Source organism: Podarcis erhardii (genome assembly GCF_964252035.2).
Source record: "Podarcis erhardii genome assembly, chromosome: 3".
NCBI lineage: Eukaryota > Metazoa > Chordata > Lepidosauria > Squamata > Lacertidae > Podarcis > Podarcis erhardii.
Window position 1 is genome coordinate 103,953,153 of NC_138507.1, and position 27,078 is coordinate 103,980,230.

At 46.9% G+C, this 27,078-nt stretch overlaps 1 protein-coding gene across 1 annotated transcript in view; it reads right to left on the reverse strand.

The window, feature by feature from the left end:
• Positions 1–25,634, reverse strand: part of SRBD1 (S1 RNA binding domain 1) — a 184,053-nt gene extending 158,419 nt beyond the window's left edge. The window contains exons 1-9 of the mRNA XM_081854587.1: positions 25,468–25,634; positions 22,124–22,203; positions 18,876–19,056; positions 16,359–16,697; positions 14,197–14,363; positions 10,599–10,716; positions 8,287–8,425; positions 5,703–5,799; positions 3,920–4,055 (exon numbers count right to left, since the gene is read on the reverse strand). Of these exons, the coding sequence (XP_081710713.1) occupies positions 3,920–4,055; positions 5,703–5,799; positions 8,287–8,425; positions 10,599–10,716; positions 14,197–14,363; positions 16,359–16,697; positions 18,876–19,056; positions 22,124–22,203 (1,257 nt within the window). The 5' untranslated portion in view covers positions 25,468–25,634. The remainder of the gene's footprint in view (positions 1–3,919; positions 4,056–5,702; positions 5,800–8,286; positions 8,426–10,598; positions 10,717–14,196; positions 14,364–16,358; positions 16,698–18,875; positions 19,057–22,123; positions 22,204–25,467) is intronic.
• Between the last annotated feature and the right edge of the window lie 1,444 nt (positions 25,635–27,078).

The window sequence follows — 27,078 nt, forward strand, 5'->3', positions numbered from 1 at the left end:
AGCACTCCTGCCCTTGAGAGTGGCCCAGCTTGGGCCTGACTGCCCAGATTAGGAGCCCTAATCGACACAGGTAGTGACTGTGGAGACATCCAGCCCAGCCTGGTTGAGGCAGGTACGAATGGTGCAAAGCAACGTGGTCAAGCAGGGAGAGAATGATGGACCAAATGGTGCAGTTTCCTAAGGCTAGATCTGGTGTTGTATGTGGGTCAAGGTCTGGTGGAGGAATTGTTCCTTTGGGGTTATTGGCCTGATCAAGTAAAGCTTTCTATGTGGGTAAACCAACCCCTTTTCACTGAGGCCTAAGGCAATGGGACATTCGGTGGGAAACCAAAATGCTTGTTTACCAAGCTATTGCACTACCAACCTTACTGTATGCTTGCGAAACATGGACCACTTACAAACGCCATCTCCATCTTCTCAAAAGATTCCATCAATGGTGCCTCCAAAAAATCTTACACCTTTATATATTTTATATAAAATATATTTTCCCTCATCTTCTGACTACCAAGGACCCTTTAAAGAACCTGCAGTGTTGATTGGCAAAACACCTTCAAACTCTACAATTCTATGTATGATCGCTACAAGAAGTGGTTAAATTTTATACTGTGAGTGGCCGTACATACGTGGAAAAGTAGGATAAAAATCATCATTAGCAACAACTGGATAACACTGAGGGGGAGCACACCAAGAAAACACAAGGCAAGAGGAGCTTGGAAGGGGATGAATAACAGAGAAGATATGGGCAAAGTGAAGCAAACAACCGGGAGCTGCAGGAGAGAGGAGAGCTGGAGTTCACATATTGATTGGAAGGAACCAGCAAATTCCTGGCTGCCGGCCAGTAGTCCTTGCTTTTTCATGTACAGGCTAGTTTCGAATCACAGCCCTTGTTCAAATAAGCATGCAGCACAGGAAATCCATTTGAAAAGACTCAGGAGAATTCAGGAGGAAGGTGAAACTCAAGGTTAGCAACAAAATCCTCAAATGGCTTTTTCATTTCTTAGCTAACTGAAGGGCGAATAAAAGCACAGCATGGAATCCACACACCACTTCCTCTGAACCACTGCAGATATAACGTTTTCCACTCTCCTACCTGTGCTTAAAAAGGTAGGGAGAAACCCACTGGCTCATTCACAACCTCTTTCTGTCTCCTGTGCAAATTTTCCCACTCTTTCCTTTTCAGCATTATCCGTGGTGCGGCTAATCTTTGTGCTAATGTGATGAGCTTCAAACCAGAGTCTAAAGCAAGGATTTGAAGCTTGTTTCCAAAACCCTGGTTCAAGGCTAACCCTGGTGAACATTAACTTTGGTGCAGAGGTGACACTGCACTGCGGCTAACACAGCCAAAGGAAGGAAAGAGCTCATGTGGAAAAAAAGAGGAAAAAGAAACTCGATTTGTTTTGTTTATATATTGCAAGTTGCTTTGAGTTACACCTTGGTGAAAAATCAACTGGTAAATTTAATAAATGAAATAAATTAAAAACCAGTTAAGCTGGTTCCAGGCTCCAGCGGACTGTCACTTACCCTGTAGTGGAACCTCTCTAACTGGCACCAGACAGCTGCCATTTTACCTCAGGGCACTGTGGGAAATGGGCTATGCCCAATTAGCAATGGTGAGCCCTGCTGGGACTTAAGAACCCCATAAGATGCCTATGGGAGTGCTTTGTTAACCTTGCCTATGAGACCGGGAAATATTAGATAAGCATTGGGACCCTGTGGTGGTTTAGTCGCAATGTAGGCTTTGAAAATCAGTAGGACTAATTTGGAATTTCTGCAAAACAATAACGAACAACACTTAAAAAAATAAATAAATCCCAAAATGCTGATGTTCTTTTTCTTTTTTTTACTTTGACATTGGGAACATTTGGCACACGATGTATATATACGTTCACACACACATATATATACACGTATTTTAAAAACCTTCCCTTCTTTCAGGTCACCTTTAACTACAATTATTTAACCTTTTCTCGCCACTCGGGACCAATTTCAGCTGACAGGTTTAACGCCGCGTGGCTCAGAGCACTCGTCAATCACAGGGATGTTCTCCAAGCCATTCAGCAGTGCCGCAGTGGCTGACAGGAGACATGACATCAGACAAGATGTCTGAGGTTAGATTTAGAAGGTGGTGGAGCAAAGACTGAACGAACTGGGGCTGAGGGCACAACTCGGAGGAAGGGGGGGTTGGGGGTCAAAGCGACGGAGAGCAAAGTAAGCCTTCCAAACTCCTGCCGGTCCCAGGAGGAAATGATTAAATGCTTCATTCTTCCTCAGCCACTGTCCCGGAATAACAAGGCATGTTCCCTTGTATCTCTGGAGAAACAGTTTGTTCGTACTAAAAGGTCTGCTGCAAATCTTTCCATTGGGCTAATCCGTAATGACCTTGACTCGGTCCAGCTGCCCTCCGCCATCTGTTCAAGGGCAGCAAAGTGCAGGTGGGAAGGAGGGGGGAGGCACAAAAAGAGGCTTGCGAGGATCAGACCAAATGCCAGTGTAGTCATGGTAGCCAGTCAGATGTCAGTGGGACCAGAGTTCAACAACGTCTCTCCTTGCTTGTGATTCGCAGCAGCCGGTATTCAGAAACATACGGTTTCCAACAGCAAAAGTGCAAACACATAGCCACTGAGAGACACATTCACAGAGGCTAAGGCAGCGGAGATAGCTCAGTTGGGGAAGCATGAGACTCTTAATCAGGGACACGGATTCAAGCCCCACGTAGCGCACAAGATTCCTGCATTATAGAGGTTAGATTAGATTGGCCCATCGGGCTCCCTTCCAACAATTCTACGATTCACTAAAATCATCCAAGATGGTGACCGTCACTTGCAGGAGCGAATTTGACATTTTAAGGCCTGTGTGCAGAAGAACTTCAAAATCTTCCTCTCACACTGGGAGCCAGAGTGGTGTAGTGGTTAAGAGCGGTAGATTTGCAATCTGGGGAACCGGGTTCGCATCTCTGCTCCTCCACATGCAGCTGCTGGGTGACCTTGGGCCAGTCACACTTCTCTGAAGTCTCTCAGCCCCACTCACCTCACAGAGTGTTTGATGTGGGGGAGGAAGGGAAAGGAGAATGTTAGCCGCTTTGAGACTCCTTCGGGTAGTGATAAAGTGGGATATCAAATCCAAACTCTTCTTCTTCTTCCCTTGTTCGTTTGTATCATCAATTTGCATGCTACTTAATCACAGTTGTCTCTAAGTAGTGTAGCCTTCAGATTTATTTTTTTTAAAGCCCTCAGTAAGAACTGGAAGTTCAACGGTGGGGAGAGGGGAGCTGTCTGCCCTCAACTGGAGGGGAGTTTCACGAAATTGGGCCCACCATTTTGAATGCATGGCTCCTTGTAGATAGGAATTGTGTGTACAGGCCAATGGGGGATCACCAAGAACAGCTCCCCCAAAGACCTCTGTGATTGGACAGGGATCTAGGAGATAAGGCTGCCCCCCTGAGGTATCCTGGGCCCAAGTTTACAGGGCCTCGTAAATTAATAAATGAACCTTGAACCCAGTCCAGTAGCTTCTGATCACTGGAGTTATGTGCTGGCAACCATCTGCGCCCATCAACAGTCTAGCCACGGTGCTTTGCACCAGATGGAGCCTCTGTGTCAGGCACAAAGACAGCCACCACACAGATCACCTGCAAAAAACCAAGCTTTGAGTTTACCTCTGCATGGATCACCATAGCCAGATTATCCCTGTCCAAGAACAGCCATAGTTAGCGTACCAGCCAAAGCTGATAAAAGGCACTAAGGCTATCTGAGCTTCCAGTCATGAGGAGCACCCCCAAAGTCCGAACCTCTTCTTCCCAAGAGAGTGCACCCGCTTCGTTGCACTGCTTTCAAGGTTTTGTGCTGCTAAATGGTCTACAAATTTGTTTAACAGATAAATAATATTCTATGCAGCGGAGGGGCGATCATTAAGCACCTACCTGGTGATGCTGAATATTCTTTATATTGCAAGAAAAATTCTGGTACAGGTGAAACTTGTTGACATCTTTTTCATTGGCCTTTTTTGAGGTCACTTTTGCCAAGGATGACTGAATACAAATGTACTTTCTTTGGCATCTATATTTTTTAAAAAAATTGAACAGAATTCGAACAGAAGTCATGCTAATGTCATTACAAGGACTGATAGTGACTTGCCCGTTATTATCATACTACGTTTTAACAAAACAAACGATTTTCAGAATTAAGGAAGTATCCCAATAGCAAAGCAAGACAGAGCAGAAAATGACAGAGGCTCTTGGGCTTGGGTCTTCCAAAAGAACAGGATGTTGCACTAGATGGGCCTTTGGCCTCATCCAGCAGGGCTCTTTGCATGCTCATATGCCAAGCGGCCAAAGATGGAATCTGCTACTTTGGCTGCAAGCAACCCCAGCGTCCATGCCCTGATTCAGGATTCTGCTTTGATCCTTCCTGTTCACTGTTGGGCCACAATGGATTCCAGTTCCAGGGGTTTCGCCCCCCCCCCAATGGATGACCAAGGTCTGATTCATATGGAGTAACATTCGCTTCATGCAACATGCAAATCTGGAGCACTGGTGCTGGGCTTCGCTATATTCTTCTAAGCACTCAAATGCCTGGATAGCTCTGCACATGAAATCCCTGGTTTATGCAGAAGATGAAAACCAGCTGGATCACATCAGAGGTCCACGGGGGCCTCCCTTTTGCCTGCCCTGAACCACACTCCACTGCCACCCTCCTTGTAAAGGACAGGACATGGGAGCTCACTCAGTGCTGCTACACAACTGTCTGCAGGTGCTTTGCTGGCATAATAATAATAATAATAATAATAATAATAATAATAATAATAAATTAATTAATTTTATTTATACCCCGCCCTCCGCAGCCAAGACCAGTCTCAGGGCGGCTGACACCAGGTATAAAAACAATTGATTGAAACACAACTTAAAAACAAGATTAAAATACAACATTAAAACATTAAAACGCAGCCTCATTTCAGTAGGAACTCAAATCAAAAACTTTTTTTGGAATGTGAACGTCAAGTCTTCACCAAGGCCAACTATCCAGACTGGTCCTACGTGGGCCAGAAAAAAGCTAGGGAAGTCCCCAAATAGGAGTTCCATCACAGAAGGAGAAAGGAAAAAGGAAAGAGGGGGAGGGGATCAAGTTGATTCCAAGCCAAAGGCCAGGCGGTACAACTCTGTCTTACAGGCCCTGCGGAAAGAAATCAGATCCTGCAGGGCCCTGGTCTCATGAGACAGAGCGTTCTACCAGGCTGGAGCCAGTGTTGAAAAGGCCCTGGCTCTAGTTGAGGCTAATCTAATTTCCTTAGGGCCCAGGACCTCTAAGCTGTTACTTTTTATGGACCTTAAGGTTCTCCATGGGGCATACCAGGAGAGGTGGTTCCATAGATACGAAGGTCCTAGGCCGTGAAGGGCTTTAAAGGGCTTTAATGTGGCCAAACAGGAAGGGCCTTAGCTGTGCAGTAGAGCACCTGCTTTCTTTGCAGAGCTTCAAGCTCTGGGTTCTCCAGGTAGGGCTGGGAGAAGCCCCTGTCTGAAACCCTGAAGAACTGTTGCCAGATGGTCTACAAGACAGCTTCCTATGTACCTAAGGAGTGTTGTTTTCCACCTGAATCCATACCTGATGAACCCCTTCCACTGTGCCTATGAAGATAGTCAGAAATGAATGCTTAAAAGCTGCAAAATAAGAATTTAAGTGGCCTATGCCTGTAACAACGGCACTTACAAATCTCTGATGAAATCCAGCGTCTCTTTATCTTTAGCAATCATGTCAGCCAAGATGTGCTGCACTCCAGATTTTACTTCCTCAACCGTGGAAAGACCTGGAAGAAAATATATTTGAGCTTTGTGCTATTCATTTCATTCCTATATTTTATGCCCTGATAACGTCCACAACACTGTGGATGTGCTCCAACATTTAGGAGCTATATCAGACCTGAGTAGGGATAATTTGAGGAGCCTTACTTTGCTGGACACTGTCTAACAGATTCAAATTTAGAACCTGTGCTTTAAAAAATGCTCAATTAATCTTTTTTTTAAAAAAAAAACCAAGAAGAAAATCTTCAGATGAACTAGAAAAAAGTATTTACTAGCTTCTCTATTAGAATAATATAAAAACCAGCCCGTTTTATTGTCTAATATTGCCCCCTACAGATTTATCTATAATTACACTAGGAGACACATTGCTAGATATAGTTCCAAGCTTTCGGTTTTAAAATTGATGTGATTTTCAGCATGTCTTGGTATTAATTTTTTAGAAGGGTAAGAAAGGATATTTTCTTCCTTCTGGTATTGTGGTTGGATGAAAAGTCTTCATATTATGTGAGTTTTTACTGGTATGGATGGGTGTTTATTTTATGGCGTATCTGCATTTTAAATCTTTGCAAGTCACTTTGAAAGACACATACATTCAATCAATAATAAAATATACAGAATTTGTGATTTAACAGGAGACTTTAAAACACACATTTCAATAGCAATTTTCTCCTCTTCAAAAGCAGAATATTATTCCCATCCAATACTTCCCATTCATTTCATTATATCTGCCTCTGAAATTAATAGGGGCCTTATTCTTTGTATCTTCTGTTTTAGCAGGTCTGGGAGAATACAATAGATGGTTGACTGGTGCTTTATTTATTCTTACTGTATTATTATTGCAGTTATACCCACTGCCTAGTGGGACATCTTCAGGAGAAGAAAAGGAGGAAACCCTACACAAATCCACAGTGGAGTCCCTAAGATGGTTGGATGGTGTCAAAGCTGCCCGAAGTCCCAGCTCACAGAGGACCAACGCCAGGTCGTTGTTATATACAAAAGTCTTTATTGAAGTTCAGTCTCTATTTCAAAACCGTGGCGCGCAGCTCTACGTCTTAAACCCTAAACCGCCGAAGCTCCGTCTGAATCTCCTCCCCTCTGACACCAGTTTAAGACTCTAGACCTGCTCCACCTCTTCCTCTGCTCTCTCCTCCTCTGGGTCCTCCTGTCCGCTGGGGTATTCCCCTTTCTGGACTCTTCTGACGCTGAGTCCCCTGACTCCTCCCCCTGCCTCCGGAGGGCTTTAGGACCTGGTTCCCAATCCGGGTTCTCTGCTGTCCCGCGTGCCTGTACATTTGAACTTGGCTCTCGCGCCAACCCAGTGACCTTCCTCCTGACCGTTACACTGCTTCTGTCACTACTTCCCTCTTCCGGGAGGCTAGCTGGACCTGGCCTCCCCTCCGTTCCCTGACTCTCCGATGGAGGCGTGGTCAGCCCTGACTCATCTTCTCTCCCTGCTGGGGGAGACGCTGGCCCCGAGCTCTGGGACTCTTCCCCCCCACTACGCTCTGGTGGGGAAGCTGGTCCTGATCTCCAACTGCTGCTCTGGGAGTCCCCGCTGGCCCCTTGCTTCTGGAGTGTCCCCTTTTGGACCCCCCTTGCCCTGGCCACCGGCGCCCCCTTCTGTGAATCTTCTGATTCGCTGGAGAGGCTCATGGAATCTCTCGGGCCACTGTCATCTTCTCCTATGCTGCCCTCAGATTCTTCCCCTTCGCTCTCCATTTCCTCTCTTCCCTGTGCCTCTGCTCCTGAGCCCCTGACAGATGGTGTCTTGTATGCCTCCTTCTGGCAACTCCTGCAGCCAAGCTGGTGCCAAATGTATTACTCTGCTTTCCTTTGGACATGTCAGTAAGGATCTTGTCGCCTGGGCAACCCAGTCCTGTTTTTGCTAATGCAGCAAAAACAATGTGGGAGGCAGCAGTTGCAAGTTACCGGTCTCTGCAGCCACAGCAGGTGCTGTGATTCTTCAGCAGTTTGATTTTTTAAATTTTTATTTTATTTAACATAATTGTTACAAAATATAAGCAAAATATTGCAAATACATACATACATACATACATATATATTTCAAATAAGCACATATATATGAAAAAAGGAACAAAAGAAAAAAAAAGAAAAAATAAAGAGAAACGAAAAAGAAGAAAAGTTGGAAGAATTTCTTCCAAATTTATTCTACAAATATTGAGATATTGAGGTTCTTCAGCAGTTTGATTTCACCCCTAGAAGCACACTCCATTGCCTCTTGAGGCAGATGTATTTTATAAATATAAATCTGTATACCACCTTTTCCTCCAAGCAAATCATGGTTCTCTTACTCCCCATTTTATCCTCGCAACAACCCGGTGAGGCAGGTTAGGCTGAGAGATAGTGGCTGGCCCAAGGTCACCCAATAAGCTTCACAGCCAAGTGAGGAATCAAACCCTTGTCTCCTAGGTCCTAGTCTGACACTCTAACCACTGCACAACACTCTCTGCTTCAGTGAAGGACGTCCTTACCTTCGACACTGGACTTGACATAAGAGTGCAGGTTGAGTTCTCTCGGGTTCTCAATGAGCAAATTTGCAGCATGGTCTAATCCCAGTTGCCTGGCTCTTTGTGCTTTTGTTCCTTTGCTTCCCGTTTTATACGGCGCATACTAGGATAGAGAACAGAGGCTGGATGTAAAATGCATGTGGCTCCACACTCTACAGAATATCACAGAGCGTTGGTGACTTCAAGGCTGGATTACTGCATTGTGCTCTATGTAGTGCTTCCCTTGCCCTCAATCTGGAAGCTGTAGTTAAGTTCAGAATGCTGCAGCATAGTTGTTGACAGGAGTGAGACCCTGTCAGTCTCTGCACAGAGATCAGCACTGGTTGCACATTTGCTACGGGGCCATGTTCATAATGTTGGCATCTTAACAGCTTGGGAACAGCTTGTTCATGTGATCGCCTGACCCCACATATGCCCAGTCTGCCCCTTCAGTCTGTGGAACTAGCACTATTATAAGAGTCACATAACATTTGTTCTGTATTTGTAAGCAATACATATTTTTCCATGGTAGCATCTGCACTCTGGAACGCCCTGCCTATTGACATCTTTGCTCTTCTCGTTTCGGCACCTGGCTAAAACATTTTTGTTTAGGCACGCCTACCCAGACACACATATAGGTTATGTGTATGTGTATGTGTTATGTGTTTTCTAAGCTAGTGTTAATCTTAATAATCTTTTGGAGATTTTGATACCTGTTTTAAATGAATGATATCAGTATTTTATTTTACACTTTTGTAAACCACCTAGAAAGTATTTTTTAAACAATCAAATTGTATATAAATTTTGTTAAAGAAAATATTTAAAAGGGCAGTGACAAGAAAACAGGCATTTTCTGCCATTGGCCCTACAATCCGAATGCCCTTCCCTCCACCATTTTTTTTTCAAAAAAAATATTATTATTATTAAAATTGGTACACCACCTTTCATCCATTGATCTCAGGGCAGTTCACTGCTTATAACAATATAAAAACCACAGAAAAATTTGTGAAGCAGCAACCATCAGTTACTTCAGATCCTTGTACAGACTCATATTGTTGCCCAGGATTTCCCTACCTTGACCCATAAGACAGGACCTTGTTTTATACAACTAAATCCCCTGAATTCCTGTTTTATTTGTTTATTGCAGGTTTACACTGCATTTTTGTTTCAGTTATAGTTATATATAATATATAGATAGTTATATATAAATATGGGATGCAGGTGGCGCTGTGGGTTAAACCACAGAGCCTAGGACTTGCCGGTCAGAAGGTCGGCGGTTCAAATCCTCGCAACGGGGTGAGCTCCCATTGCTCGGTCCCTGCTCCTGCCAACCTAGCAGTTCGAAAGCATGTCAAAGTGCAAGTAGATAAATAGGTACCGCTCCGGCAGGAAGGTAAACGGTGTTTCCGTGCACTGCTCTGGTTTGCCAGAAGCGGCTTAGTCATGCTGGCCACATGACCCAGAAGCTGTACTCCGGCTCCTCGGCCAATAAAGCGAGATGAGCGCCTCAACCCCAGAGTCGGCCACGACTGGACCTAATGGTCAGGGGTCCCTTTACCTTTATATATAAATATATATATTGTTATACAATGAAACCTCGGTTTTCAAACGTCTCGGCTGCTGAACGTTTCGGAAGCCAAACGCTGAAAACCCGGAAGTGAATGCTTCTGTTTTCGAACACACCTCAGAAATTGAACGGCTTCCGAGGTGCATTTCTCAGTTTTCTCCATTCATTTTGCCAACAGCCCTTTGATCCTCGGTTTTTGAATGTTTCGGAAGCTGAATGGACTTCCGGAACGGATTACATTCGAAAACCAAGGTTCCACTGTATATTTTTGTTTCACTTATATATATATGTGTGTGTGTATGGAGAGAGGGGGTACACCAGCTGGATATTTTTATGTATCGATTCATAAATGCTTTAAATAAATATTTACTTTGATTTTTTTTCTGCCACCAATTCTCATTATCTTTTTGCACTTTACAAGGAGCGTTCAAAGCAAAAATCACAAGAGGTACGCAGAATGCTTTGAATAACAATTCTATGAAAAAGGACACTCTGAGCCTTATAAAAACATTCTTCTAGACAATGTTGAGCCAGATGGTTTGATTTGGCATAAGGCATTCTTCCTATGTTCCTAATTGAGAATGCACCCTAGTATTCACCCCCATAATCCTCTGCAATGAGGAAGAGGTTCTCAGAAGACAAAACACTTGTGGATAGGGGCATGGATGTTTGATGAAACACTGCTTTAAAAGAATCTAATGGATTTACATTTTAAAAAGAAGATACTAACCACGTGGTCCAACTCCTCCAAGGTTCTGCAGTTTAATAAAGCAGTCAAAAGGCTTTCTGAGAGTTTTCCTTCTTTCTTAAGCTTCTGGATTGAAGCATGAACTTTTTTCACAACAGTCCTAAGATTAAAAAGAAAAGGAGGTGAATGTCACACCAATTAATGCACATGTAGACACACCACTCCTAATTCTGCAGGCATCTCCTAGTGTGAAGAAGGAAATTTGCATGGACTATGCAACTGCAAAGGACACAGTCTTACATTTACATAGTGTCCCACTTCATCGACAGAAAGGGCAACTTCCCAAGCCAAGGAAATGTGTCTCAAACTGGAGCTAATTCGTTCAGCTCCACCAAAACTTTGGAGTGGACTGTGCCATCTCAGACAGGTTCTGCAATCCACCCTGGACAAACTGGCAGTGGGCAAGCCAGCTCCTTAGAGCAGTGTTTCCCAACCTTTTTTGGGCAAAGGCACACTTGTTTCATGAAAAAAATCTCGAGGCACACCACCATTAGAAAATGTTTAAAAAATTAACTCTGTGCCTATATTGACTATATATAAAGTAACTCTCTTTAATAGGAATCAAATAAACACAAAGAAAGTATTTTATAATTACTTTATTATGAAATAGTAAGTACCGTATTTTTCGTCCCATAGGACGCTCCGTCCCATAGGACGCACCTACTTTTTTGAGGGGGGAAATAAAGGAAAAAATTTTTTCCTTTATTTCCCCCCAAAAAAACCAGGTCGGGGAACAGTGGGATGGCGGTGCTGCGCCTCCCCGCTGTCCCCCGAGCTTGTGGGGCTGGCCCATGTCTGCCTGGCGCGAGGGGCGCTCTGCTTCAGGGCGCCCCGCGCGTCCGGCGGCAGGCTACAGTCCGCAGCATGGGGAACCCTCTGTTTCAGGGTGCCCCATGCGCCCCCCGGGTGCGCAAGGCTTGCCAACACGAGCGCGGAGCACGGGGCGTCCTCCGAAGGGCGCCCCGTGCTCCGCGCTGCCAGCTGCCGCCCGCAAGCCTTGCGCTCCTGGGGGGAGATCCCCCGGGTGCGCAAGGCTTGCCAACACGAGCGCGGAGCACGGGGCGTCCTCCGAAGGGCGCCCCGTGCTCCGCGCTGCCAGCTGACGCCCGCAAGCCTTGCGCTCCCGGGGAGAGATCCCCCGGGTGCGCAAGGCTGGCCGACACCAGCGCGGAGCACGGGGCGTCCTCCGAAGGGCGCCCCGTGCTCCGCGCTGCCAGCTGACGCCCACAAGCCTTGCGCTCCCGGGGAGAGATCCCCCGGGTGCGCAAGGCTTGCGGACACCAGCGCGGAGCACGGGGCGTCCTCTGGAGGGCGCCCCGTGCTCCGCGCTGCAGGCTGCTGCCCGCAAGCCTTGCGCTCCCGGGGGGAGATCCCCCGGGTGCGCAAGGCTTGCGGACACCAGCGCGGAGCACGGGGCGTCCTCTGGAGGGCGCCCCTTGCTCCGCGCTGCAGGCTGCTGCCCGCAAGCCTTGCGCTCCCGGGGGGAGATCCTCCGGAGGGCGCCCAGTGCTCCGCGGGATCCCCCGGGTGCGCAAGGCTTGCGGACACCTGCGTGGAGCACGGGGCGTCCTGCGCGGAGCACGGGGCATCCTCCGGAGGGCGCCCCGTGCTCCGCGCTGCAGGCTGCTGCCCGCAAGCCTTGCGCTCCCGGGGAGATCTCCCCCCGGGTGCGCAAGGCTTGCGGACACCAGCGCGGAGCACGGGGCGTCCTCCGGAGGGCGCCCCATGCTCCGCGCTGCAGGCTGCTGCCCGCAAGCCTTGCGCTCCCGGGGGGAGATCCCCCGGGTGCGCAAGGCTTGCGGACACCAGCGCGGAGCACGGGGCGTCCTCCGGAGGACGCCCCGTGCTCCGCGCTGCAGGCTGCTGCCCGCAAGCCTTGCGCTCCCGGGGGGAGATCCCCCGGGTGCGCAAGGCTTGCGGACACCAGCGCGGAGCACGGGGCGATGGGATGTGGGAGGGAGCTCGCTCCCCGCCCCGCGTGTGCTCGCCGCCGCCGCCCCGCCTCTCGCCGCCCGACTCGCCCGCCTCCCTCCCACGGCACACCAGCCGACGTCCCGCGGCACACTAGTGTGCCGCGGAACACCGGTTGGGAAACACTGCCTTAGAGATTAATGCATTTCCTATATTATATCTCTCCCAACCTAAAGGCCTGTAGGAAGGCAATGTAACAGAACATCCTTCTAGGCAGCCTTTCTCAACCTGTGGGTCCCCAGATGTTGTTGGACTACAACTCCCATCACCCTTACCTAGCAAGGCCAGAGCTGAGGGATGATGGGAGTTGTAGTCCAACAACATCTGGGGACCCACAGGTTGAGAACCACTGTTAGAGCATTGGGAAAGGGCCACAGGGCAGTGATAGAGCAACTGGTTTGCATGCAGAAGGTCTCAAGTTAGGTCTTCAGCATCTCCAGGAAAGGTTAGGAGAGACTCCTTCCCAAAACCCTGCAGAGCCTCTATTGGTCAGTGTGGACAATACTGAGCTAGATGGCTGACAGCCTCCTACGTACCTTCTGCTCACCTGAAAACAAGTTCTAGGTTTAGGGGAAGCACATCCTTTCCTAGAAACCAATTCCCTTAGTAACATTTCTCAGACATCCATTTGTGTCACCTAGAAAACTTGGACAAAGTTTTTTCATTTTTTATAAATTCATGATGATGATGATTAATCCAAAATGCAGCAGCTAGACTGGTGACTAGGAGTGGCCGCCAACCATATAACACCTGTCCTGAAAGACCTATATTGGCTCTCAGTACGTTTCCGAGCACAATTCAAAGTGCTGGTGCTGACCTTTAAAGCCATAAATGGCCTCAGCCCAGTATACCTGAATGAGCATCTCCACCCCCATTGCTCAGCTGAGGTCCAGCACCAAGGGCCTTCTGGCAGTTCCCTCACTGAGAGAAGTGAGATTACAGGGAACCAGGCAGAGGGCCTTCTCGGTAGTGGCGCCTGCCCTGTGGAACGCCCTGCCATCAGATGTTAAGGAAATACACAACTATCTGACTTTTAGAAGACATCTGAAGGCAGCCCTGTTTAGGGAAGTTTTTAATGTTTGATGTTTTATCAAGATTTTAATATTCTTTTGGGAGCCGCCCACAGTGGCTGGGGAAACCCAGCCAGATGGGCAGGGTATAAATAATAAATTGTTGTTGTTGTTGTTGTTGTTGTTGTTATATGCATTTAAATACTCTAAACAACTCAGGTTCAAAATATCTGAAAGGCCTTGTCCTTCTCTACAGGCCCTCTCAGCAGAAGGGGCCCTCTCAGTAATTCCAACACTCTTGTGGTGGGGGACAAGAGAGGATATTCTCTATGGTAGCCCCTAAGTTGTGGAATTCCCGCCCCACAAAAGTGTGTTTGGTACCTTCACTATACAGCTTTCGGTGACCAAGGCCTACCCGATTCCTATGACTGCAATCTGTTTTGACTGTTTTTAATTTTAAACAGTTTCAACCTGCCCTGCCCTGGGACCTGCAAGTAAAGGGCATGCCGTAATTTAAAACTTATTATTATTATTATTATTGACTTTTTATGTGTCCTCTGTCCCTTTCCACTGCCACCGCCCTCCACCCCATGGCATACTGTAGTTCTTCCAGTGTCTGCTGCACTTCACGCAATGCATCGGCCTCCATGTTGTTTATAAGCTCTTTCCGATACCGGGCAATGAAAGGAATAGTATTGTCGTCGTTGAAGAGGCGGATTATGTTCGCACACACCCATTCTTCAATGCCAGTCCTTTGCGACAAGACCTGAAACAGTAAATAAGAAGCCCAGCAAGTGAATTGGGATTATCACAAAAGAGGGTAGTTGTTGTAGTGTGGTACCTTGGTAGTCAAACGCCTTAGTTGTCGAACAAATCAGCTCCCGAACGTCGCAAAACTGGAAGTGAATGTTCCGGTTTGTGAACGTTTTTTGGAAGCCAAACGTCCGAAGTGGCTTCAGACTGGCTGCAGGAAGCTCCTGCAGACAATTGGAAGCCACACCTTGGTTTTCGAACTGTTTCTGGAGTCGAACGGTCTCCCAGAACGGATTAAATCTGAGAATCAAGGTATGACTGTATAAGCTTGTGCAGCCCAGTACAGTGGTACCTCTAGCTACGAACTTAATTCGTTCCAGAGGTCTGTTCTTAACCTGAAACTGTTCTTAACTAGAGGCGTGCTTTCGCTAATGGGGCCTCTTGCTGCCGCTACGCCGCCGGCACACGATTTCCGTTCTCATCCTGGGCAAAGTTCTCAACTCGAGGTAAGTCTTCCCGGTTAGCGGAGTTTGCAACCTGAAGCGTTCGTAACCTGAGGTGTTTGTAACTTGAAGTACCACTGTACTGTGTGGGAGAGGGCAGGCTGGGGTGAAGGCAACAGAAGCAAAAGAGCTCCTTCTCTTTTCTCCTGGCAGTGAAGAATAAACCTGGCAATCCCCTCAAAAATCTCAATCTCCAGCAGCCAAGGCCAGCTCACCCAGGAGGCAAGGTGAGGCAATGTCCTCATGGCAGCAGGCTCCAGGCAGCTGGGAGGGCTGTCAGATCTGGCCTCTGGCAAACACACCTCTTGCCACCTCCTGCCACACCCTCCCATCAGATGTCAAGGAAATAAACAGATGACTTTTAGAAGACATCTGAAGGCAGTTCTGTTTAGGGAAGTTCTTAATGTTTGATGTTCTTTATCATATTCTGTTGGGAGCCAGATGGACAGGGTATAAATAAATTAATATTCATTTATTTATTGTTTTTATTATTATTATTGAAGCCATGTTGATTTCTTGTTGTTTTTAAATTAAATACCTCAAAAATTACCTCAGAGCAGCTAATGCTTAAAAAGAAATGGGGACATAGGAAAGTGCCTTACAGTGGTACCTTGGGTTAAGTACTTAATTCGTTCCGGAGGTCCGTTCTTAACCTGAAACTGTTCTTAACCTGAAGCACCACTTTAGCTAACGGGGCCTCCTGCTGCTACTGCGCTGCCGAAGCACGATTTCTGTTCTCATCCTGAAGCAAAGTTCTTAACCTGAGGTACTATTTCTGGGTTAGCGGAGTCTGTAACCTGAAGCGTCTGTAACCTGAGGTACCACTGTATATAGAGTCAGCTCATTGGGTCAATTCACCCCAGATGTGTCTACACTGAATGGCAGCATCTCTCCAAAGTTTCAGGCAGGGGACAATCCTGAGCCGTACATGGAGATGCCAGGATTCAACCCAAGATCTTCTGCATGCAAAGCAGGTGCTCTAGCACTGAGCTACATCCATTCCCAATATAAAATACTGGGAATGAGAATTAACTGCCTATAAAACTGGTGTACTTCTTTTATGAATAAGCTTTAAAACCTGTAAACCAGAATGAAGGTGAACAAGATACACCGTTCTTTTTTAATTTTTCAGTATCTCCCTACCTGTGGAGCTTGTAACACCGAGTTCAATAGTTTGAAAAACAGAAGCTTCCTATCCCACCCCTGCCATTCTGTTCACAAATATCTGAATGACCTCTTTTTGATATTCTCTCATGAAACCCAACACTAATTGTAACCTTCCTGCACCATTGCTTTCGCTCAGGGTAGGTTCTCATTAGAACAGGTGAAAGTATGCAATTTATTTTATAAAAATAAATAAAGGCTAATTTGCTTCCTGGAATACATCCAGCACTGCTATTATATGCAACAGAAACCAAATTTCTGCCTCGGTCCAGACCACAGGCTTTCTTTATGCTGCAACAGGTTTATGTGAGCTTTGTTATGAAAGGGAAAAGATCTCATACCTGCACAATGTCCCAGTTCATTTTATGGTCTTGGTCCAATTTGGCACTCGCCGCACATTTCACAGGCTTTCCCTGAGGACATGCGGCTGATTTTGATTTTTTTAAAGGAGGCTCGTCGAATGTAAAATCTTCTTCAGACTCTTCCGACTTCACTTTTCGTTTCGTTGCGGCGGCACTTGTGGAGGGTCCTTCGGCGTTCTCCAGGCTGTGGGCTGGGCGCCCTTTCACGGGGAGCTTTTGGGCTGCAGATCTTGGCTTGACATCTTCCTCTTCCTTAGGCTGCAGCAGGTGAAACACACCTTCGTTCCCTCCAGGAGCAGCAATAGGCACCGATGTGTCCTGCCCAAGCCACCAAAAACACATTTAGAATGCACGTTGATGAAAATAAGAGAGATTAAACGCACGGATGTTGCACGGCCTAGTCACATGATGACACCAGTTTCAGCCTCGCTCCAAGTCATAAACGGATATGCTGGAAGCCGCTTTGGATGTAGAACTGTAGGGTTCTGGCCATTCCATAAGCATAACCTCAGAACAAAAATGCATCACTAATAATAATAATAATTTATTATTTGTACCCCACCCAGCTGGCTGAGTTTCCCCAGCCACTCTGGGCGGCTTCCAACAAAGATTAAAAATACATTAAAATGTCACACATTAAAAACTTCCCTGAACAGGACTGCCTTCAGATGTCTTCTAAATGTCAGGTTTATCTGTTTGACATCTGATGGGTGGGTGCCACTACCAAGAAGGCCCTCTGCCTGGTTCCCTGTAACTTTGCTTCTCGCAATGAGGGAACTGCCAGAAGGCCCTCGGTGCTGGACCTCAGCATCCGGGCAGAACAATCGGGGTGGAGATGCTCCTTCAGGTATACTGAACCAAGGCCATTTAGGGCTTTAAAGGTCAACACCAACACTTTGAATTGTGCTCACTAAACGAATGTAACTTTGTTATTAGGTTGTCTGAGTTTAAGTTTTGCGAGGTAAAGCTTTTGAACCATATTTTTAGACAGATTTATTTTTTATTTCAATACAAGACTCAGTTTTGTCCATCTACAGCACGAACGCCCAACTCCCAAGAGACTGCGATCTACTCCCAGTACAAAAAAATCTACCCACTGTCATTGGCAAGAACTTGTTTGGGGGAGCTTTGCCCAATTATTGATCTTTCGGGGGGGGGAGTGCAAAAAAAAAAAAAACCCGCTTGCACAACACTCCACCACCCTCCCTCCTTCCCCCACTCTGCTGCCATCACAGGGAATACAAGCTTTCCCGGCTGGGGTGGCGGCTATGGAACCTAGCACCAGAGCGCACGGCCATTCATTGCCCACTTTTAAAAATCCAACGATCGATCAGGAGCACCCCGGGGATCACTTTATTTAATCCAACGATCGACCTGGAGCACCATGGTAATCCATCTGTCGATCGCGGTCAACCGGTTGAACATGTCTGATTTGGAGGCGCAAAATTAATAACTCCAAAACAATGGACACCAACTTGGGTGGCTTTAAAAGAGGACTGGACAAATTCAAGGAGAAGAGAGCTATTGATAGCTACTAACTGCAGTGGCTCGGCTCTGCTGGAAGCAACAGGCCCTGCCTTGAGGGTTTCTCACGGGCTCTGGGAACAGGATAATCGACTAGATGGGCCATTGGCCTGATCTAGCATGCTCTTATGTTCTTCATGTGTTCAGAGTCTTTCCCAGTCTCTTCCATAAGTCATGGATTGTGAGGTCCGCGCGACATAAATTCATCTGATGCCCAGAACAAAATGAAAGGTCAGATTCTGCTTGCATGAAGTTCTGTGTGCACACAGCAAAGGGTCTGCACAACTTTAGACTGTGGACTCAGGAGTCTTTTACCACTGCACTCCTGTACATCTTTACTCAGAAGGAAGACCCATTGCATTCAGTGGGACCCATTGCATTCAGTGGGACCCATTGCATTCAGTGGGACCCATTGCATTCAGTGGGACCCATTGCATTCAGTGGGACAGTTTATAGAGAAGTAAAATTCCCCCAGGCACCTGGGTATGAGGTTCTCCAAGAGTAGACCCCTGTTTCCACAGAAATTTATTTTTACAAGGACACGGGTGGAGCTGCAGTCTAAACCACTGAGCCTCTTGCGCTTGCCAATCAGAAGGTCGGTGGTTCAAATCCCCACAAGGGGTGAGCTCCTGTTGCTCTGTCCCAGCTCCTGCCAATCTAGCACTTCAAAAGCATGCCAGTGCAAGTAGATAAATAGGTACCACTGTGGAGGGAAGGTAAATGGTGTTTCCGTGTGCTCTGTCATTCATCACGGTCCTCTGTGCATCAGAAGTGGTTTAGTCATGTTCGCCACATGACAAAAAAGCTGTCTGTGGACAAATACCGACTCCTTTGGCCTGAAGCGAGATGAGAACCCCATAGTAGCCCATGACTGGACTTAACCATCCAGGGGTCCTTTACCTTTACAACAATTGTTATACACTCTTTCCAATGCGTTGAAAAGTAAACTGCTTCCTAGATTCTATGACTTACCAATTCCTCTTTTACTGCCACCTTCTTGGTCCTTTTCCTAGGCACAGCTGGTTTCTTCTGGGCAGCTACAGTGGGTTTTTTCGCTCTCGACACTTTTGTTTTGGGCGCACTGGCCTTCCTTGCGACTTTCTTTTTTGGCTCCCATTCCTCTTCGTGCGTTTCCTCTTCCGATTCTGAAGATCTAAATAAAGAAGGAACTGACTTTAGAGAAGCTGTATGCGATTCTGTCGTGTTAAAGAAAGGGGGAGGAAAAAACAAATCTCTGTATTTGAGGCCAAGGGGCATGCAAGAGATCTCAGAGGCAAAATGGAGGGCAAGGACGGATGTAAAAGCAACAAATTGCTGCTGCCTCTTTCTGAGAAGCGGGGTGCCCATCATGAGTAACTCAGGATCTTGAAATTGTAGTCCTATCTTTGTGTTAAATTCAGCTAGCCGACAGGTAAATAGGCAGAGGTGTGGCAGAGTGGCATGGCCTTTGCTGAGGTAACATGTGCTCTGATTGGTGTGTGATTCTGAGGAAAATTTTATGCTTGGTTATACGTCTCTCTATGTACAAGGCGTGACCTAAGAAAGAAAAAAAAACTTTCTGTTACATTTCCCTTGAAATGTACGCAGTTTTTGTTCCGTTTTCTCAGCAAACTGTTATCAAGACTTTTCTCTTTGGACTCCCTCCATCTGCGTTACTCAAGTGACTTTGACAAAACAGGAGACCTATACAAAGTGTGAGCAACCAAGCCAAACACTTGCTCACCCACCATATATTGTGGTCCACTAGGGCTGGGGGAGGCCCTTGACTCCACACAAACACACTTGGCATCATTATAGGTGTGGCCTACAGCAAAAACATTAACCCTAAGTTATCGGTGGTTACAAGCTGCTCACTACAGTCATACTTTTGCTTCAGGTTAAATCTTTTCAGGTTGCGTCCCACAGCGACCCAGAAGTAACAGAAAGGGTTACTTCCGGGTTTTGCCGCTCGCGCATGTGCAGGCGCTCAAAATGACATCACACACATGCACAGAACTGGCGAATCGCGACCCGTGCACACGCAGACGTGGGTTGCATTCTGCTCAGGTTGCGAACGGGGCTCCAGAACGGATCCTGTTCGCAGCCAGAGGTACCACTGTACTTCAATCAAGGATGTCCTGACACAGTGTCACTCCATGTCATTATGGGATGCGAGTCTTGTGGGACCTGCTCCCTGCCTGGCAAGCAGGCCTCTTCCACCCAGCCTAGCAGGGTGCGGCCATGGCTGACTGCAATGTGAAAGCTGTGGCGGCTGAATAGACCTCCGGTTTGGGGCATGCCGCTTTTGGTTTTGTCACCATGACCTCAATATTTAAAATGTTTAAAACTGTTATTAACTTGTATGTGTTTAAATCCGGGGTTCTTTGTGGGATGTGCCAGGAAAGAGGGGGAGCAGAGAGAGTGGGGAGGGAATCGCAGTGGTTCAGGGTAGGGGGGGAGGTATGGTGTGGGAGGAGGGGCAGGCCAGGTAAGGGGCACACAGCACAGGCAGTTGATGACTGTGGCCTGTGCCAGCCCCTTCTCCTACCTGGGGAATTGCAGTTGTCCTATCAGCCAACCCTCGGGTCTGCGGGTGCTGTTGCCAAATGCCAGGGCAGCTCGGAGTTAAGGGCTCTCCTTTGGCGGAATGCTCTCCCCAGGGAAGCTTGCCTGGCGCCTTCATTATACACCTTTAGGCGCCAGGCAAAAACGTCCCTCTTCAAACAGGCCTTGGGCTGACTGGCATCCAATGCCCTTTAAATATGTTGCGGGAGGGGGGGATTATTGGTTTGTTGTTGTTATTTTTACTATGTATCTTGCGTTTTTTTATATTGTAACTTTATGTTGTGAACCGCCTGACAAATTTAATAAATAATAAATAATCATCATTATATGGGAAATTTAAATTGGCAGTTAGCACACAGCTGCCCCACTGCTGCCACTAGGTGAGCCCAAATCCCAGAGCAAGCATTAACCCTAGTTTATTGTGTTGGACACCTGGAACACTAACAGCAGCGTGAGGAGGACCAGGAAATATTTACTGACAGGAAATATTTACTGTGCAGTAAGCTAACTAATACCACTTTAGGAACACCATCAATTACTATATCCTCCAGTGCTGACCACTAGGTTCTCTTATTGGATCACATCAATGTGGCTAAGTTGACTTGCTTCATAATACAGCGGTACTTTGGGTTTTCAAACGTCTCTGTTGATGAACATTTCAGTTTATGAACGCCGTAAACCCAGAAGTAAATGCTTCGGTTTTCGAACACACCTCAGAAGTCGAACATGCCACATGGCTTCCGCTGTGTGCAAGATCCTGAGGCCCAGCTGTCGGCTGTTGAGTTTTCGGTTTTTGAACGTTTCAGAACTCAAACAGTCTTCCAGCACGGATTACGTTCGAAAACTGAGGTAACTACTTAAATTCAGAATGCCCCAACCGCCAACCAATGGGTGGAGGTGTAATAAAGTTATTTTTAATACATGGTCAGTCCAATTGAAATTTAAACTTATTTTTAAAATTTGTCATTTGTTCATGAGCTATTGTTATCCAAACCAAGATATACCATATTTTTCACTCTATAAGACACACTTTTCCCCTCCTAAAAAGTAAGGGAAAATGTGTGTGTGTCATATGGAGCGAATGCAGGCTCCATGGCTTCCGTGAAAGCAACGCGAAGCCTCTGGAGTGCAGCGGGAGCGGTCCTGCTGTGCTCCAGAGGCTTCGGGCAGCTATCCCTGAAGCCAGAAGAGCAAGAGGGGTCGGTGCGCACCAATCCCTCTTGCTCTCCTGGCTTTGCTTCACTGGAGAGGCGCTGCAAAGCTTTCCCTCTCTGTGCAGCGCCCCTTCAGCGAAGCGGGAGGAGAAATGGAAGGGGCTCTGTTTCTCCTGCCGCTTCGCTGAAGGGGCACTGCACAGAGAGGGAGAGATTTTTTTCTTTTCTTGTTCTCCTCCTCTAAAACGAGGTGCATCTTATAGAGCGAAAAATACGGTAAACTTATTTTTAAAAATTCTGCCATTTGTTCAGATAAGCTGTTGGTATCCAAACTGCTAGCATCTGAAACAAAAAAAGTACAAGGTACAATCATCATTTTAGATGCAGCCAATTTATACAGTTTCAATTTATTCCAATGTATTATATTCATATGTATACCTTTTCAAACCATACTACAGTTAGACTGATGAAACTTATGGGTAATTTGGATTTTAAAAGTACTACACACAAATTTCAACTCACGATTTAAGGAAGGAAGGCAGCTCATCTTCTGGAATCCCTGGTTTTGGTGCTGTTCTAGTTCTTCTAGGCAAAGCTGACATCTGAAAGGTGAAATATCCAATATCAAAACACTGTTTCCCACTTCAATCAGTTGGGCAAATATAACGCTTTCAACTGCTTAACTGTGACTCTGGATACTGACAGCAGAATAGCAGGATATTAATAATAATAATAATAATAATAATAATAATAATAATAATAATGATGATGTGTGATTCAGTATTCCAGATCAGGCCATAGGATCCTGCGTTCCTTCTCTCATCCTTTCCTTAGGAGCCCACTTTCTCCTTATGGGGATAAACCACACTTAGCCGTTTACTTCAGCAATTTTAGGAAAATCATTTCTCACCTTAAGAAATCAAATTATACAACAGATATTTAGCTGGATCAACAGCCCCCTTTAAAAAATCTCTCTTGAGCTGAGCCAACAAACAAACCAGGAACTCTTCCACTAACCACAGTTTCCTGTTTCATCTAAACCAAGAAACTATGGCTAACAGGTTCAAAACAAGTAGGCTAGGACACCAAATTTAACCCATGGCTTCATATCCCACATTGTTCTGAAGCCATAGCCATTTCTTGGCCACTTGTCACTGAGCTATACCAACCTGTGACAGCACAGGTTGAGCTAGTTCTGGATTTGAACAGAGCTTCATCATATGGTCATCTCCCTGTAGTTTACTTGGGTCCCTAGCAGGCAGGAAGCAGTTGGCCATTTTAGCCTCGCTGTTTGCATAAAGAAGGTGCCTCGCAAGATGAAATTAATCCATTCAGTGAGGCTCTTCGTATAGCGGTTTTTTCGTCTTGCGAAGCAAGCCCATTGACAGCTTAGCGGATTAGCGCTATTAGCCTCGCAAGATGAAATTAATCCATTCAGTGAGGCTCTTCGTATAGCGGTTTTTTCGTCTTGCGAAGCAAGCCCATTGACAGCTTAGCGGATTAGCGCTATTAGCGGTTTAGCGGCTTTTAGCGGAACAGCTAAAAGTGGTGCCTCGCAAGATGAAATTAATCCATTCAGTGAGGCTCTTCGTATAGCAGTTTTTTCGTCTTGCGAAGCAAGCCCATTGACAGCTTAGCGGATTAGCGCTATTAGCGGTTTAGCGGCTTTTAGCGGATCAGCTGATAAGCGGCTTATCAGCGGATCAGCTGATAAGAGGCTTAGCGGCTTAGGAAAAGGGGGGAAAAAGGGGGGAAACCCGCAGGAACTCGCAAGACATTTCGTCTTGTGAAGCAAGCCCATAGGGAAATTCGTTTTGCGAAGCGCCTCCAAAACGGAAAACCCTTTCGTCTAGCGGGTTTTCCGTCTTGCGAGGCGTTCGTCTTGCGGGGCACCACTGTATCCAGAATGCTAACAGCAATCTTATTCGTATTGATTTACAAAGCCCTGAACAGCTTATGTCCAGGGTATGTTGGGGATTGTCTGAACCCTTGTATCTCAGCTCAGTGACCGAGATCATCTGTAGGGGCATCACTGGTCGTTCCTCAAGTTGGTGTGGCTCATTTGTCAACCAGAAACCAAACCTTGAATCTCATCGCCCCAGTCAATAGATTCGAACTTAAAAATGGAGGGGGTAATGCTGGTGGTCAACAAAAGAGGTTTAAAGACTCTCTCAAGGCAAATCTTTAAAAAAAATGTAGTATAGACACTAACAATTGGGAAACACTTGGCTGGAGAACAGCCTTTACCAAAGGTGTCATGGGCTTTGAAGACATTCGAACTCAGGACGCAAGGGAGAAATGTGCTAAGAGGAAGGCATGCTTGGCAAATCCACACCGTGATCAACTCCCACCCGGGAACCAATGTCCCCACTGTGGAAGGACGTGTGGATCCAGAGTTGGCCTCCACAGTCACTTACAGTTTCACTTTTAAAATCGTGTTTATGGAAGACAATCTTACTTGGCTACGAGTGGTCGCCAAAGAAGAAGAAGACGACATAGATTCAACAGGTGCCTGCTGAAAACGTTTCTACTCTACCGGGGCCTATGCAGGCAATTAAGAATACATCCGTCCACAACAGTTAATTGATGCCTGACTTTTTATATGGTTTTTACTGTACGGTTTTATCTACTTTTGTTGTAAACCACTTTGATGGCAGCATAAAAATATTTTTATAAACATAAATTAAGGTAGTGCAAACAAGCTACAAGCAGCTGTAAGTGAAAACAGCACAAAAGAAAGCAGACGTGACTAAGAACCCCTAAAGATCCTCTCTATTTCTTTTGTTTATCAATTAAAACAAAGGCAGGCAGATGATTGGGTGCAGCGCTTCCCTTCTTTTAAAAAACGGGAGTGCCAGGACACTTTCCATATCCATAAGGAGGAATGGGCAAATTTTTGAGGGGGGGGAACAATGGAGGAGAATAGACACCAAGCCTGGGGGAGTAGCGTAAAGGTAACGGTTCCCCTGACCATTAGGTCCAGTCGCGGACGACTCTGGGGTTGGGGCACTCATCTCGCTCTATAGGCCGAGGGAGCTGGCATACAGCTTCCGGGTCATGTGGCCAGCATGACTAAGCCGCTTCTGGCAAACCAGAGCAGTGCGTGGAAACATTGTTTACCTTCCCGCTGAAGTGGTACCTATTTATCTACTTGCACTCTGATGTGCTTTCGAACTGCTAGGTGGGCAGGATGGCATATTATGGTACAAATTACACACCTACTTCACGTAGGTGTTTTTCCAAAAGGAAAAAAAATCTTGGGAAATAATAAGGCTGATCTGAGAAAGGTCAGGACAAGCAGCTGTCAAAAGGGACCAGCAAAAAGTGCATTTTGCTGCCAAGTCTCAATGAGCCCACTGAGGACCTGCTGTGGTTACACAAGAGCATGCCACATATGCACATGGACACTCATATTATGAATGAACAGCATTCTTTGCCAGCCTTCCACGTGCTTTGGACCACAACTAGGCTGGCAGAGGCAGATGGGAGTTGTAGTCCAAAGCACAGGGAGGGGAATCAGCTTGGCAAAGCCTGCTGCACAGAGATAAATTAAAGTTTGCCTCCATGGCATATGGCATTTGAAAACAAATGTGATCAAGCCTTTTATGGTAAACTGATATGGGGGTTTTTGTTTTTGTTTTTGAAGGAAGGCGACTCCGGTTGTCACTTGCCCTTGTATCATCACAAACTTGCAGCGATCCGACAGCCCTGGCGTTGCTTGGCTGCCTGCCTTCTTCCCCTCGCCCCGTTTTTATTTCAGAACCCCACACGTCTGAACGCAGCTCCCCGCTGTCGCCCCGGAAGCTCCCGAGTTCCCCGCATCCCTCCCGCGACACGCTCCTTGTTCTTCTCCTCGCCACACTCACCTTCCCGTAGCGGGTGTTTCCGGGCGGCGCCAAGAGCCGGGTGTTTTGTTGTTGAAGGCGACGCCTTCTCCTTGCGCCCCTCCAATCGCGGCTGCAGGCTCGGCGTTTGAAAGCGGCGCGCGGCGCCACCGGAGCCTGCGGGGGAAACCAGGCTCTCCAAGACCCGGCAAGGCGAGCGGCGAAGGGGAGGAGCAGGAAGTGATTGCCGCGCGGAGCGACCAGGCCCCGGAACAGCCCCGGCTCCAATCAGGAAAGGGAGCTGAGCGCACTCCGGATTACTTCGGGAGCCAAGGGAGGGGGAGGGAGGGGGTCGGGAAGGGGGATCTTCTTGTTCCCCAGCTCGCCCCTTGCCCAGAGAGAAACCCAGGAGCGTGCCTCTGGATCCATAGCGATCTAAGGATGAGGTCTTGCGCGCGGCGCAATCCCGTGCGTAATTACGCGCCATTTGGCTCGCTGTGCTCAATGGGAGTTTCTCGCTTTTTTTGATTTATTTGATATCCCGCCTTTCACTCCCTTTAAGGAGTCTCAAAGCGGCTCACATTCTCCTTTCCCTTCCTCCCCCACAACCAACACTCTGTGAGGTGTGTGGGGCTGAGAGACTTCAAAGAAGTGGGACTGGCCTAAGGTCACCCAGCAGCTGCAGGTGGAGGAGCGGAGACGCGAGCTTGGGTGGGGAAGCGAGGTGGGACTCCGCTAGGTGTTGCTGGACCATAGCTGTCAACTTTTCCCTTTTCTTGCGAGGAATCCTATTCGGAATAAGGGAATTTCCCGTAAAAAAAGGAAAACGTTGACAGCTATGTAGCTGGACTGCAAGTCCCCTCACCTTCGGTCGGCATGGCTGGCGGTCAGGAAATGATGGGAGTTGGGGTCCAAGGACATTTGGGGGGCCAGAAGGTGCTTGTCCTGGGAAATGGGTTTAGCAGGGAGAACATCACACTTAGAATGTTGTTTAGTCGTTTAGTCGTATCCAACTCTTCGTGACCCCCTGGACCAGAGCACGCCAGGCACTCCTGTCTTCCACTGCCTCCCGCAGTTTGGTCAAACTCATGCTGGTAGCTTGTATCAAATTCCACAGTTTAACTGTGGATTGAGCTGCCCCCGCCCCCGCCCCATTTCAGTTAACACAGGAAGAGCTGGGCATGGACTTAAGTCTTTTCCCCCTCTGCATTTTAAACCTTAACAGTGAAATCCTGTACAAATCTTCATCCCGTTTTGTTCAATGGGGCCTACGCTATGGAAAGTGGATATAGGATTGCAGCCCAATTGTCCCCCAGTAAATCACTCGCTTTGGGTGTTCTTTTACTGGTTTATTTTGTAGCTTTTAATGGTTTTTTGTTTGTTTGTTGTTTTGCAAAGCCAAGGTCATAAAGAATATAACGTTTTTGCAGTTTTCTACCTTTTGGCCACTAGATGCTGCTGTGTGCTGTTAAGCATTTATTTCCCACTTGGCAGCCCAACATGTTTTAAAACCCACAGGGCTGTGTGCGTGATTATTCATCGTTATTGCTGCTACTTGAATAATTAATACCAAGAGTGTGCAGAACTCACAGTGGGGTGAGGGGAAGGTTTCATGGTGGCATCTACCTCCCTCCCACGGATTAAGGGAGGGGA